We start from the raw sequence: 13,303 nt of genomic DNA on the forward strand, positions 1-13,303 counted from the left end.
TTTATTTTTCACTGGTCAAAATCGAGTTCGAGTTTGCATTTGGAGTTCGCCTTCGCTAAGTCTTAGCCTCAATTGTGGAAAAATGGGTTCCTTTCTTTTATTAAGGCCTATTGTTTAGTAAGGAATGTACGTACTACGGAACATTACATGTTCTGATTAAAATACGACAGGTTTTGGTTGAATGTTTAAATATTTTAACGTACACCTGAGGCTAAGGTTTGAGCAAAGAAAACTCGAAACTGGAGTATTTTACTGGCTTAGTGACTCCTCAGTTTTTCAGTGATATCATTTCTAAGTCACTATTTCAGATCAGCATCTGGCTTGACCGGTAATGTTAACAGAAAGTGAGCACCATTAATGATTTTATTTATTCAGTCCAGCATGAATAAGAACGATTTCATTATTAGTAACAACCATTGTCATTGATCATACCTCAATTGAAAGTATAGAGCCAGTGCACTTTCGTAGTTGCTAATAATAAATAAAGCGGGATTTAAACCGTGGCACTTCTCACAGAGTGACTTTTCATCCAATGAATTGCAATCGAAATTTAGAAGTTCGTTCTTGTGGAGGAAGGAAAACCTTTGAACCCAGGGATAAACCCTCAAAGTACAGGAGAGAATCATGACGGAAATCGAACCCGGGTAGCATTGGTGAGAAGTGAGCGCTAATTGATATATATGGAGAGTGTGGCCAGAGGAGCATAGGCATTTCATGTGCACTGCAGTTGCCGCGCACCACATCATACTTGAGGCGGTTTACGCATACACTTGATGCCCAAAGGAAGAAATGGTGCTAATTTAAATGCCTAAACGCAGTCGGTGAAACCTATTTTTTATTTGTGTATCTTACTTATAGTACGGTGTTCTCTCAAAATGCAAAATTTTAAAAAATCTGACGATGGATCTGTAGGGCATGAACGACCTTAATCTCTTTGTCATTAAGTTACATTTAAAAATAGTGCCAATGGGACACCGAAACGACGTTCTTCAAAATATATAGAAAATTTATTACCTATACATCCTACAATACAACACTATAATCATCATTGAAAATCTCATTTAAGGAGGCTGAAAAGTGTGTTGTGCCTTCACATACACTCACATTTATAAACTAAAAAAAATTATTATGGCTATGATATGACAGCAAGTAAACCAGGAACGCCAAAGACCATAAACCAAAGATCACAATAAACATGAAAAAATGACGTAAGACGTTGCTATGACAACATCAGATCCCTTGTTATGCTATCAAAAATATTCATTTAAAAATAAAAAAACATAACTCAGAATCAAACGGTGAATTTTTTTTAAACCAGGAATATTTAAACTTTGTATCGTAATCTTTTTGACGAAAAAAGAAAAACCTATGTAAGAGGAAATTCGTAAAAATCAATTAAATTTGTTTGGAATAGTTCCCTTTTAGTTTTCTTTTTTAGTTTTCCTTAAGTTTTCGAAAAGATAAACCAAAGCCATATACAAAATTTGAAGAAATTTCACCGCACAGTTTTCTCAATTTTTATGTCCTCCAAGTTGAGCTGCAAATTTTCCAACGTGCTGCAAAGTGTGTATTAAAGCGTTATACTGAAATATTAGTAAGATACCACTTGGTGGCATTAAACACTGAATGAGTTTTGAATAGATTGGAAAGTTGTCCAACTTGTGTGACAGAAAACTGCACGATTTCGCGCGCGTGTATTTCTAAATATTACACTAAAAATATTGATTTATTTTTAGTTTGAATATTAAAATTTTTAAGCACAATTTTTCCTTTTTTCAAGTTCTACGTCATCGGACTTAGGGCGCGCGCGCGCTAAAGAAAAACCGTTTCCAGCCTCCTTAAGATATCAAGTACATGCTAATATCTCAGATCTAAAAAAGATTAAAAACACTTCTGGAGAAATAAATGAAATGACTACACTTCAACGCCCGTCGTTTTTGAATAGAGGTCCAACAGCTTTTTATTAATGTGTATAAGGGTTGAATAGAAATATCTAAACTAATAGTAATAAATAAAACACTTTCAATCTCAAACTGTACTCAGCTAAAGGCTCTATTACAAAAATATAACATAATATATACCAAAAAATCAACTAAATTACATTTTCATGCAAATCCAGTAAAGGCAACGCAGGTGAGGTTCCTGTAAATATCCCTAAACACCAACGTCTGCTGAAACCAAACATTTTAGTGGACTGTAAGGTAATGATTTTTGAAGTCTTCGTTCATCAAAAGGTAAATTACCTGCAATTATTATTACTAATATAAAGCTTTTTGATTCTATTAATAATTGGATAATAAATATCGATATATTGAGTGCATTATATATCGGTAATTTTCAATTTAAAAAACCTTTTAATACAGGTTAAATACAATGTTTTCGGTGAAATCATAACCATAGTGTACATTGTGAGCATTAATACTAGATATCTGGCTAACTTTAGGTTGAAAATCGCTATATTTATAGAACCTGGAAATATGCAATTAGTTTATATGTGGATATATAGATATACTTGACTTTTGCAGAATTTTTGCAAATCGCTATATATATATGTATTATGGGATATACATAGGTTTTCCATTTTCAAGTAAAAGACAATAGGAAAAAGGGGATACATGTATAGACGCATATATAATTCAAATCCTCAACATTTTTTCACGAACAGTGTATGTAATATCCATACATATATATGAATTGAAGAAAGACTTCTGAAGGCACAAAGTTGGTATTTTTGGTTTAATTACAGGCGTTTCGCCGGTTAAGGTTTCATCAGTGTATAATAATATTACAGTACGAAATCGTGTATAGATTAAAACTGGAAACAATAGCCTAAATATATATATACCGAATCCCGAAAACTTTGACATGTTCGGGATATTTATACACATATGAGAAGGATAATGATTTCTCAACAAAAGAATGTTGCAAAATAGTTATAGAGTAAGTAATAAAACTTATTAGCTTGTTTGCAGATAAATTGCTCCTTGTTTACGTCTCTTTATTTTTAACCAAAAATAATTAACGATTGATCATATGTTTATACATATCGCTAAATTGCCAAAGTTTTAGTGATTCGGTATATACAAATATATACATAGTTTATTCATGTGTTTAATTTTGCTTCAAGGAAAATTTGATAAAGGTACTTTTAGGTATACAATTTAGTAAGAAAACTAGTTGTAAAAGACAACGTTTCGTTGTCATCTCGACAACATCATCAGGTCTAATGAAAACTGTAAACTCTACTATATGTAAATGTAGCTAAAGGAAGGTTGAAAGTTCAATGAATAACAATGAAATATAATAAATCAAGTGGGGAAAAAATAAAAGCGCATAACGATGAAAATCAAGTGAGAAAACGACAAAAGAAGAAAGGAAAAAGATAAAAGATAAAATGAAAAATGAAAAAATGAAAACGAAAAATTAAATGAAAAATTTCGCTCTAATAGAGTCTGATTGTTTGTTAAGTTCTGGTTTAAGGTATTAGGATACGAAAAATGACGAATTGCTCGAAAAAAAAATTTTTTTTTTTCAATTTCGTAATTTTAAACTTTTATCTTTCATATGTTTGTGAAACTTCTTGCAATTTTTGATTGGAAAAGCCAAAATTTTGAGAAAAATCGAAATCGTGACTTTATCAAGACCGGAAATGTACCGTCGTTTAATATATGCACATCTGTCATGCTCCCTTGTCATTGTAAAAAGATCCTACATTGCGATCGTCCAGAACAACAGATAATTTGACAAGTGATGACAAAATGGAAGGCTCAAGGTGTTTTGGCCAACACTATCGTGGCTCCCTGCAGCTTCCAAACAAAGAAATGTGTTTTTCTCGAATCTTTTTTGCCGCTGAAACCTCAACTTCAAAAAGCTAAAAGGCCCTTGGATTTCATTCAATTTTTTTAAAATTTGGAGAGTTTATAAAATAACTCATGATCCAAAAAAAGGGTGTCTCCGAATTTTGAAATTTAATTTCTTTCCAAAGTTATGACGCTTTTTACTCTAAACAACACTCCAAAAGCGATCACTGAACTTTGATCAAAAATAGCGAGAGATAGAAAACAGATATCAAAAATCTGGGACACCCTTTTTGAGCTTATTATCTCCTGAGTATGTTAAGCCATTTTTCGCAAACATAGCTTAAAATGTACGTGTCCGTTAACGTTTTCACTGAGGCATAGTCAAATTTCGCTTCGAGGGCAATAATGTGAACAACATTTAAAAAAATCGTATTTTGAAAATTTCTTTATAAACTATATTTACTCAGCTTTCAGAAAATGTATACTTTGTTTGTGTTATACTATAAAGCCAGCACGTAATTTAAGTTTGCGCGCATAGTGGTCGTAAACGTATCCTAATACCTTAAGAGAAGATGTCTGTAAAAACCAGACAATCGTGGCAAAGCTCAAAAAATAGATTTTGCTCATATTTTAACCATAGATAGACCATAACATGAAACAAATCATGAGGTATTTTGTTTGAAAAAAAATTGCATTTTTTACGAGAAAATCGCGAAAAATGAAATTTCGTCAAATCGCTGCTTTGAGACGGTCAGATTTTAAGTCAACTTTGGTGGCCTCGTGTGGCAAACTTAAATACTCTTATGACTTCAAACCTTCTTAAAATTGTTAATTGACATCTTAAGTTTAGTCCAAAGGCTTTATAAAAATTTCTAGCTACTTTTTGATATTATTTTAAATTTATTTTAAAGTTATACTTTACGCCTTATGAAAAATAGTGTAAAAACAAAAAAATATTTTACTATGTGCTACCCAAAATTATTCAATAATATTTCGTATACTTAAAGTCAAGATATCAAATATATGACTATGAAAAAAACAGCTTGGGTAAATGTGATGGAGCGAAGTTATGGAGCTTCGAACTTTCACAAAATCGTGCTTCGGTCTAAGGTCTACGGTCGCCTAAGATCTGTCAAATCGTCAAGTCGCAACTAACAATTTGCATCAACAATCACGGGTTTTTTTCTTTTGCCGGCAAACTGTCTTTAAATCAAAACAACAAAAACAAAAACAAAAACATATTTTGCCATTAAATTTCGTAGATTTCAACAACTTGTAGCTATAAATCTTGTAATTTATATAGTTCATATTTAGCCCGCCAGCGCTGGATAATTTATGCACAGGACTTCGATTAAATTGTAAACACTTTTTAAATTGCGGTTTTCCTTGTATTTGCTGTCTTATTAAAAATATATTAGTTTGATTTCTTTAGGGAATATGTGGACGATAAATTCGCCAATTTTCTAAAAAATATATATAAGCTTCGAAAGAACCAAACCCGACATTTGTTGATCGACACTAAGATAAGGATGGCGGGGACTAATTAACATGTAATTGCATTTGCGTTCCTACAAGGCCCCTATAATGTACACCCCGAGAACGAGAAGGTATAGGGCGTGCACGCGGGTGAGGGATTTGACTACCCTCTCAGGTAAAATGCTACAAACATAGGGACTACATTTCCCTTATATATTTTAGCATTGGATTCAGATTACTTTTATTGGAGTGATCATGCGGATTCTACTTTATGGTAGCTAGCTTCGATCTTGTAATAATTGCGAATAACCAGAACCTGTATTCTTTTTTTTCTAATAACGTCACTTCCTTACATACCTGAAAACGGACGTGCTATCAGTTGACAACTTTAAATATTAGACGTTGAACAACTACAGGTGGCGACCAATTTCTCGAGAAGATCAACATATGGCTTCTTTCGCTTTATTTTAATAGAAGATATGTCCAGTTCCAACGAGGTACACATATCTTGTAACATTGTAATGGAAAAGTTTGATAGTTTTGACTGAGATGCCATTTTGCAAATGTCGTATGCTTGAAACATAATTGGATGTTGAACAGCTACCTCGTACATTACTTTCTTTCTTAATTCTTGTAGCTCATTTTCCACGTCTAGTTGGTGTCGTTCTAATTCTGAATCATCATCCCCATCATGGATGTCGACTTTTTTCTTTGCCGCTACGCGCGAGAAAAAACTAGATATCTGTTGTGGCGTCAAAAACTCGTTCTTCCCAAACAAACGAGCACCGTCCTTGTTTCTAGCTGTCCTCATCGCCTTTGAAACGGTTGACGGGTTGGCTTTTTGACCTGTCCGTTCTCCTGTTTGAAAAACTTTGATCAGGTAATTTCTTTGGCTGTCGGTGAACCTCTTTTTTTTAGCTGTCGTCTTAAGTGCCCAGCCCATCGGTAGTGCTTTTGCATTATCCAGTGGTTGGTTCATTTCTTTACCGGATTCAGAAATAGTACTAGCTCCATGTTCCAATTTGTTTGCGTATAGGTTCATCGCCTTATCGTACAGTGTTTCATGCTCTATCACGTATTTGTGTTGTGTCGTTCTAGATCGAGATGGTTTTCCAGAGGATGGTATCTCTGAAATGACCGTATGCACCCCTCCTCAGGACAGGAATACAACATTTCGTTATCATCTTTTTCTTTTTCATCATCATCACCTTCAGAAGCAGCTTCGACATCTTTGTCATCACCTTTCCCTCCATCGGCTTTTTTGGTTATCTTTGTTCTTAAGAGGGAATTCTTTCTTGCCTTGGTTGCAACGAATGCGCCTGTTGGGCTTTCGTTTACTGAGATTTTGTTCAGCTCAGGCAAGTTTTTGGGTAAGTCGAAACTACTCCATTGCAAGAATTTCCCAGGTCCAACTCCGTACGCCCTCCAAACTTTGATTCCTTCAGTGTCGTATTCAATATTGTTAATGAGACTCACGCCTTCCCATTTCACTTTTAAGTTTACAGAGGGTTGCGGGCCACAAAGCGCTACTACTACACCACTTATGCCACCACAAGATTCTATTGCGCTCTTCATTTGTTCAGCGGTTTCGATATCGTTGCCTGCATTTAAATACATTTTCATATGATTCTTGATCAATGCCGCCTTACGATCGCAACTTCCTTTTCCACCTTGTGGATCTGAGAAATCGATGCGTCTAAGAGAGATATTATGCTTCATAGCTACTTGGTGAATAAGAAGCAGAGTTGATGCTGAATGATAACATCCAGCATTGTCTTCTTTTAAATACACGCTTTTCACAACTGGTTTGACGTTTTTCAACTCTTTAAGTATGTCATCGAAAATAGCCAAAATTGCAGAGCTTTCCTGATTGCAAGATTGGAATGGATGAACAAATGTCAGCATTTGCATTTCACCATCAGCACTCTTTCGAATAGCCACGGTAAGGTGCCAAGAGATTCCCCTCTTACCGAACCAGTCTCTTTGATTTTCTCGGTACTTCCTTGGCAAGAATTTCATTGCCCAATCTGATACTAGCAGAACAGAGTGTTGATCTAAGGTCTCAAGAATTTCTTGTCTCGCGGAATCTTGGTTCACGTTTCTAAGGAGATGAGCTTTCCAAGCACTGATACTATGTACTGACGTTGACACTATATACTCCATTTCTTCTCTTTCTTCCTTAGAACACTCGGCTTTTGAAAGAACTACCTGTAGTTCATCCATAGCAGCAGTTAGAAGATGGCATCTGTCACACTGCATATTGTGCTCATGATCACAATCACCAGTAAAATCGTCATCATCTGAGTCACTGAGTGCAAAAGTTCTACAATGATCGGCGACCATTGAACTTTTTGAAACGTGGACCTATGAAGAAAGAAAAACCAAATAATTAAGAATAAAACAAATAACACTATACAAAAGGCGTAGTCATCGTCCCGTCTGTATGTTGAATTTTCTCGCGTACGCATGATGTAAGTTGATTTTACTCTAGTCTCGGAAAAGGCGTCTTCTGTTGCTTTAAGGTTTTTTCGTATAGTTATTTCAAATTTGCTTTACCTTGTAATCACATTTAAGGTATCGTTTGGCAAGTTTAAATCTGTCACTTAAATCTTTGGTCCAAGTAAGGCCCTTTCCACATTCATCTCCAAGTTTATCGATCACATTTTGTAGGTCGTCAAAAGCATCTGCTCCAACTGCAGAAAAATAGTCTAAACCTTGCAGAGACTTGCGGGTGGATGCCGAGCACACGTTAAGGACTCTCCACAAGGTGCTGCGGCTCATTGGCTCAAATCCTATTTCACTACAGTAGCCTTGATACTTTCGGATTATCTGCTCTGGTATCAATGTTCGAACAACATTGGGGATCCTTATTTCTGCATCACAAGAAAGCCTAAGTGTCTTTTCTCCAAAAGGCAAATCTTGCACTATGTGAGTGCTCGTTATAAATGAAAGAAAGTGATCGAGTTTCTCTTCTTTCACACACATCCTAGTGTTATTCACAGGTGGCAGTGCTGTGCCTCGGCCATGCAATAATATGTGATGCCTAGCAATGTCATAGCGATATTTAGTTAAGGTTGGTATCCACCTAAGCAAATCTTTAAAGCCAACCTTATCAGCCATTATAGATAGTATCTGGCGACGAGAACTCCAGTGTTCTGCGTTATTATAACATTCAGACAGGGCCTCCATTAATGAGCAATCAACGTTAGAACCTTCAAACTTTTTTTTATCTAAGTGATTAAACAGCTGGGCTGATTCTCCTGGGGCAATTTCCTCGAGACACGTATGAACCACTTGTTGCGCCTTTCGTAGATGCAATCTTTTGGTACGCTCCGACGCATTATCCCATGGAATCGTCAGAGTATTTTGGACGGGACTTATGTCTCTGGAACTAAGATATTCATTTAATTTTGCTCGCGGAGATTCTTCTGCAACAGGAGTAAACAAAAGTGACTCTTGGCTTGGCTTGTAAAGGCTTTTTGGAGTATCTGGACTAAAGCATTCATTATCATCTATTTGAGAGAGTGCTGGACTTGCAAATACTGGTCCTAAAGACACCTCTTCGTCTTTGTTTTCTTCCTAAAGATAGAAACAACCAATAATTATCAGTTCTACTGCTCATTATTTTTTTGGCATAGGCATTCTGATTATCCCTTCTTCTCTAAATCTTTTTTTACAAACAAACAAACAAACAATTGTATGTGTGAATAAAACTATGCCGTTTCAGAGTTTTAATTGAATTGAGAAACAATAACCTCAGGCGAATGGTTGGGATGCCTGTGTTTGTATCGCCATCATATACTAATCGACGGCGCAGGGAGGGAGGGGCTGAGGGACTAAATGAATGCCTTAGATTGATTATCGCATTTATCAGCCGATTACATCAATATACAATCCATACCAGTTTCAGATTACTCATTTCAATGGTGACTTCAGTTTCATGATTATCGTCCTCTTCTTTTTCCATTTCCCTTAGCAGTTTTCTACAGTTGACGCAGACACCTGACAAAAACCAGTACTAGACTGAGCGACTGAATCAATTTATTAAATCAAGAGAAAATGAACTAAGAGAAGGAATCCCCGTGCACCATCATGTGCACACTTTGACGCTATTTTTAGAATCATTGATGCTATTTTTAACTCGTTACCATGCCCGCGCGATAATCATGCTTCCCTTTAATGCTTCGTTTTAGGACACGAAAAGCGCCATATTTCGCTACGTTCACAACAAAAAGCACAGGCTTTTGATTACTGCAAGACTGGAAGCCGCCTACCCTCAAGAAATCAACCAATCAGGTTCTTCGCTCAAAATATTTCCAAGCTAAAAATAGCATCAAACTGTGCACATGATGGTTACAAGGCTATATAGGTAGGATTCCTTCTCTTAGTTCATATTCCCTTGATTAAATAGAATCGACAAAAATATGTTACCTGAGCCAGGTTGAACAAAAACGCCAGTCTTCTTTAAGATAAATTGCGCATCTCTTTTACCGATTCCCCTTTCACCCTTCGGCCACTTTCTTTTGCCTTTTCCATGATTAGAGATTTGCACGGGTACTCTACACCTTGTAATAAACTTCCTTGTCCAACCCAGCCCTAGTTTTCCGCGATGAAGTGCACAAATCGTCCAGGTTTCGATATCTTTGGGACGTGTAAATAATCCAGCTCTACTTAAAATCAGATCTACTTCATTCTCGTGTCCAGAAAATTGAAATAGATTCTCATGACTAGAAATCTCCTTTTTACATGCAACGAAAGGAATCACTTTACAATATTTGTGACGATCTCTTGCAATTGGATCAGGACCACAGTTCCCTCCAGCAACAGCTTTAAAAAAACAATGTATCTCCATTTTTACACCGAGTTGAACTTGTTAAAAGCCCAAACAACGTAACCATCTAAAAATATTTTGATTTTGCTCTAACTTTTAGTCGGGTAGTCGGAAAACACACATAACATGTCAATGTTAATTAGTCCCCGCCATCCTTATCTTAGTGTCGATCAACAAATGTCGGGTTTGGTTCTTTCGAAGCTTATATATATTTTTTAGAAAATTGGCGAATTTATCGTCCACATATTCCCTAAAGAAATCAAACTAATATATTTTTAATAAGACAGCAAATACAAGGAAAACCGCAATTTAAAAAGTGTTTACAATTTAATCGAAGTCCTGTGCATAAATTATCCAGCGCTGGCGGGCTAAATATGAACTATATAAATTACAAGATTTATAGCTACAAGTTGTTGAAATCTACGAAATTTAATGGCAAAATATGTTTTTGTTTTTGTTTTTGTTGTTTTGATTTAAAGACAGTTTGCCGGCAAAAGAAAAAAACCCGTGATTGTTGATGCAAATTGTTAGTTGCGACTTGACGATTTGACAGATCTTAGGCGACCGTAGACCTTAGACCGAAGCACGATTTTGTGAAAGTTCGAAGCTCCATAACTTCGCTCCATCACATTTACCCAAGCTGTTTTTTTCATAGTCATATATTTGATATCTTGACTTTAAGTATACGAAATATTATTGAATAATTTTGGGTAGCACATAGTAAAATATTTTTTTGTTTTTACACTATTTTTCATAAGGCGTAAAGTATAACTTTAAAATAAATTTAAAATAATATCAAAAAGTAGCTAGAAATTTTTATAAAGCCTTTGGACTAAACTTAAGATGTCAATTAACAATTTTAAGAAGGTTTGAAGTCATAAGAGTATTTAAGTTTGCCACACGAGGCCACCAAAGTTGACTTAAAATCTGACCGTCTCAAAGCAGCGATTTGACGAAATTTCATTTTTCGCGATTTTCTCGTAAAAAATGCAATTTTTTTTCAAACAAAATACCTCATGATTTGTTTCATGTTATGGTCTATCTATGGTTAAAATATGAGCAAAATCTATTTTTTGAGCTTTGCCACGATTGTCTGGTTTTTTACAGACATCTTCTCTTAAGGTCTTTGATCTATAGCATTTCGTAGATCAAGCAATCAAGTTTTCCTCTGAATTTCTCCAGAACCATAAAAGTTGCTATCAATATTACATTGGAAAAAATTGCCCATACATTTGGAATATTTGCTCCTTTCGGTCTTTTTCCTCTCTTTCCAAAGCAAGAGGTTGTTCTTAAAGGTAAAGTTATATAGCACAAATAAACTGCGTGACAAAACATCCTAAATGATCCGTAGTAGTTAGCGTGTTTTCGAGGCTACGAAACCTAAGAAATCATAAGAGGCGAATGTATAGGCCAACAGATAGTATGAGCTTATAAAATCAGCAAAAATACGGTTCTAAATTGTAACAAATTCCTATGAATTTTATACCAAAATGTTCAGGAAAGGGCGGGGTTTTCAAATCCACTTCTGTTTTTTTGACAGGTTCTGTTTTATAGCAAGGAGAGACAATTTTCTAGCTTGACCCCGTTTATGTCATGCATTTTCTCTTGTAAAATACGTCCAATAGCGTACATTCAACTCAAAAATTACGGTGGTTTTTTGAATAGAATTCAATCTAAACCATATAATACGGTCCGTGAATAGTTGAATTAACTGAATCCACTTCTCTTTTTTGCCAAGATAGTCATTATTTTGAGAAAAGATCCAAAAACCGTGTTTTTGAGACATAATTTGTATGGGCTCACATGAGGGGGTGTGAGTTGAAATCGTAGCTGACCAAATGTTAACAGATTTTTTCTGATGTTGATCGTTGATCTTCTTGGTGCATGTTTTTCGGATGTTTAGCTATGTGCGAACTTGACAGCCGGTGCTCTTGGATGCGTTGTGATAGGTGTCGGGTTGTGTAACCCACATACCCTGTTTCACACAGTGGACATTCAAATTTATACACAACGCACTGTTGGTTTACCAACTTCGGCTTAGGTTCACAAAAACGAAGTTCATGCATGATTTTGTGGCTCTTAAACGCAGGCTGGATGTTTACTAAACGCTTCAAGTTGTTTTCTTACTACATCAGCAGATTTTTGGTCTCTGTAAGGTCGACTTTTGCCTTTTGAAACGTTGTCTTCTACAACTAGATTTCTTACTAAATTTAAGGAAAATGTCGACATAAAAAATCTTTATCTTTGTAATCATAACGTTTTTTAAACCATAAACGTTGACTTAAATTTCGTCCTAACACAGATTATTATCAATCATCACGCAAGCTATATTTCTCCTTCATGGACCAGAGGAGAACGGATCAGAACCAGAGGAGAAACGGCTTAAAAAAGGCAAAGAAGGGAGGGGGAAAAAAAAAAACAAGGAAGGAAGAGCCGGCGAACGGATGAAAAAGGGAGAAATTACTTATTCAATTTAATTAATAATTTGTTATGTTTTTTTGCTTGTTTGCGGTGGAGGGACGGAAGAAATATTTAAGGAGGAAGGAGAAAAGAGACAAAACAGCAGGAAAAATATGTCTTTCAATAATCTTTCAAGATCTCAGCAAGACGAATTTATAACGTATGCAAGATATAACGCGTGCTCTGATTGGCTAATTGGCTATGTGAAAAAAATGGATATCCCATAGAGATATCCCATAGAAATTTTTTTTACGGTGAAGCGGCGAAAAATTCACCGTTGGTTCGCTAGCTGTAGCAAATAGCAAAGTGTTTCGTGACTTAAAACTAGGAATATGGCTTCTTTTCCATCTAACAAAGATTATGAGCTTTCTAATTTTAATTTTGAGTTTGAGCAAAACATTGAACCCCCAGTTAATAAACAACAAAAACCAGAAACAAACTCACAAAGATTTGCTAACTTCAACGAAAACGAGTTGCAAGATATCCTCGCTGATAAGCAGTCTGCCAAGACCAAAAAAAAAACACAAACTGGTGTGTTTCCACGTTTAAAGGTAAGAAAAATTAATTAATAGCTTTAATGAGATAAAATGGCATGACCTTTTGACTTAGTTAAAAATATAGAAACTAGTTTTCATGAAAAATATTTTTCGCGAAAATGTCAACACAGACAATATAACACTAACGTGGTTTCCGTAAGTTGTGTTGTAGACAGCTGTCACTCTCAACGAGGAAAATT

At 35.5% G+C, this 13,303-nt stretch overlaps 1 protein-coding gene and 1 pseudogene across 1 annotated transcript; both read right to left on the reverse strand.

Moving 5' to 3' along the window:
• Window positions 1-6,343: 6,343 nt before the first annotated feature.
• LOC148910472 (uncharacterized) lies at window positions 6,344-11,203 on the reverse strand. The gene is made up of 4 exons (XM_089031209.1): window positions 9,708-11,203; window positions 9,178-9,278; window positions 7,833-8,855; window positions 6,344-7,640 (listed from the first exon to the last, which is right to left on the reverse strand). The coding sequence occupies exons 1-4, from the start codon at window positions 10,126-10,128 to the stop codon at window positions 6,348-6,350; spliced, it is 2,838 nt and encodes a 945-aa protein (XP_088887335.1). The 5' UTR covers window positions 10,129-11,203; the 3' UTR covers window positions 6,344-6,347.
• Window positions 11,204-11,208: 5 nt separating this feature from the next.
• Window positions 11,209-12,336, reverse strand: LOC148910473 (uncharacterized; annotated as a pseudogene).
• Window positions 12,337-13,303: the final 967 nt, after the last annotated feature.

The sequence above is a fragment of the Actinia tenebrosa genome, unplaced genomic scaffold, assembly GCF_029948245.1.
Source record: "Actinia tenebrosa isolate PJP-AT-01 unplaced genomic scaffold, QUT_ActTen_1.0 PGA_scaffold16__25_contigs__length_10494907, whole genome shotgun sequence".
Classification (NCBI taxonomy): domain Eukaryota; kingdom Metazoa; phylum Cnidaria; class Anthozoa; order Actiniaria; family Actiniidae; genus Actinia; species Actinia tenebrosa.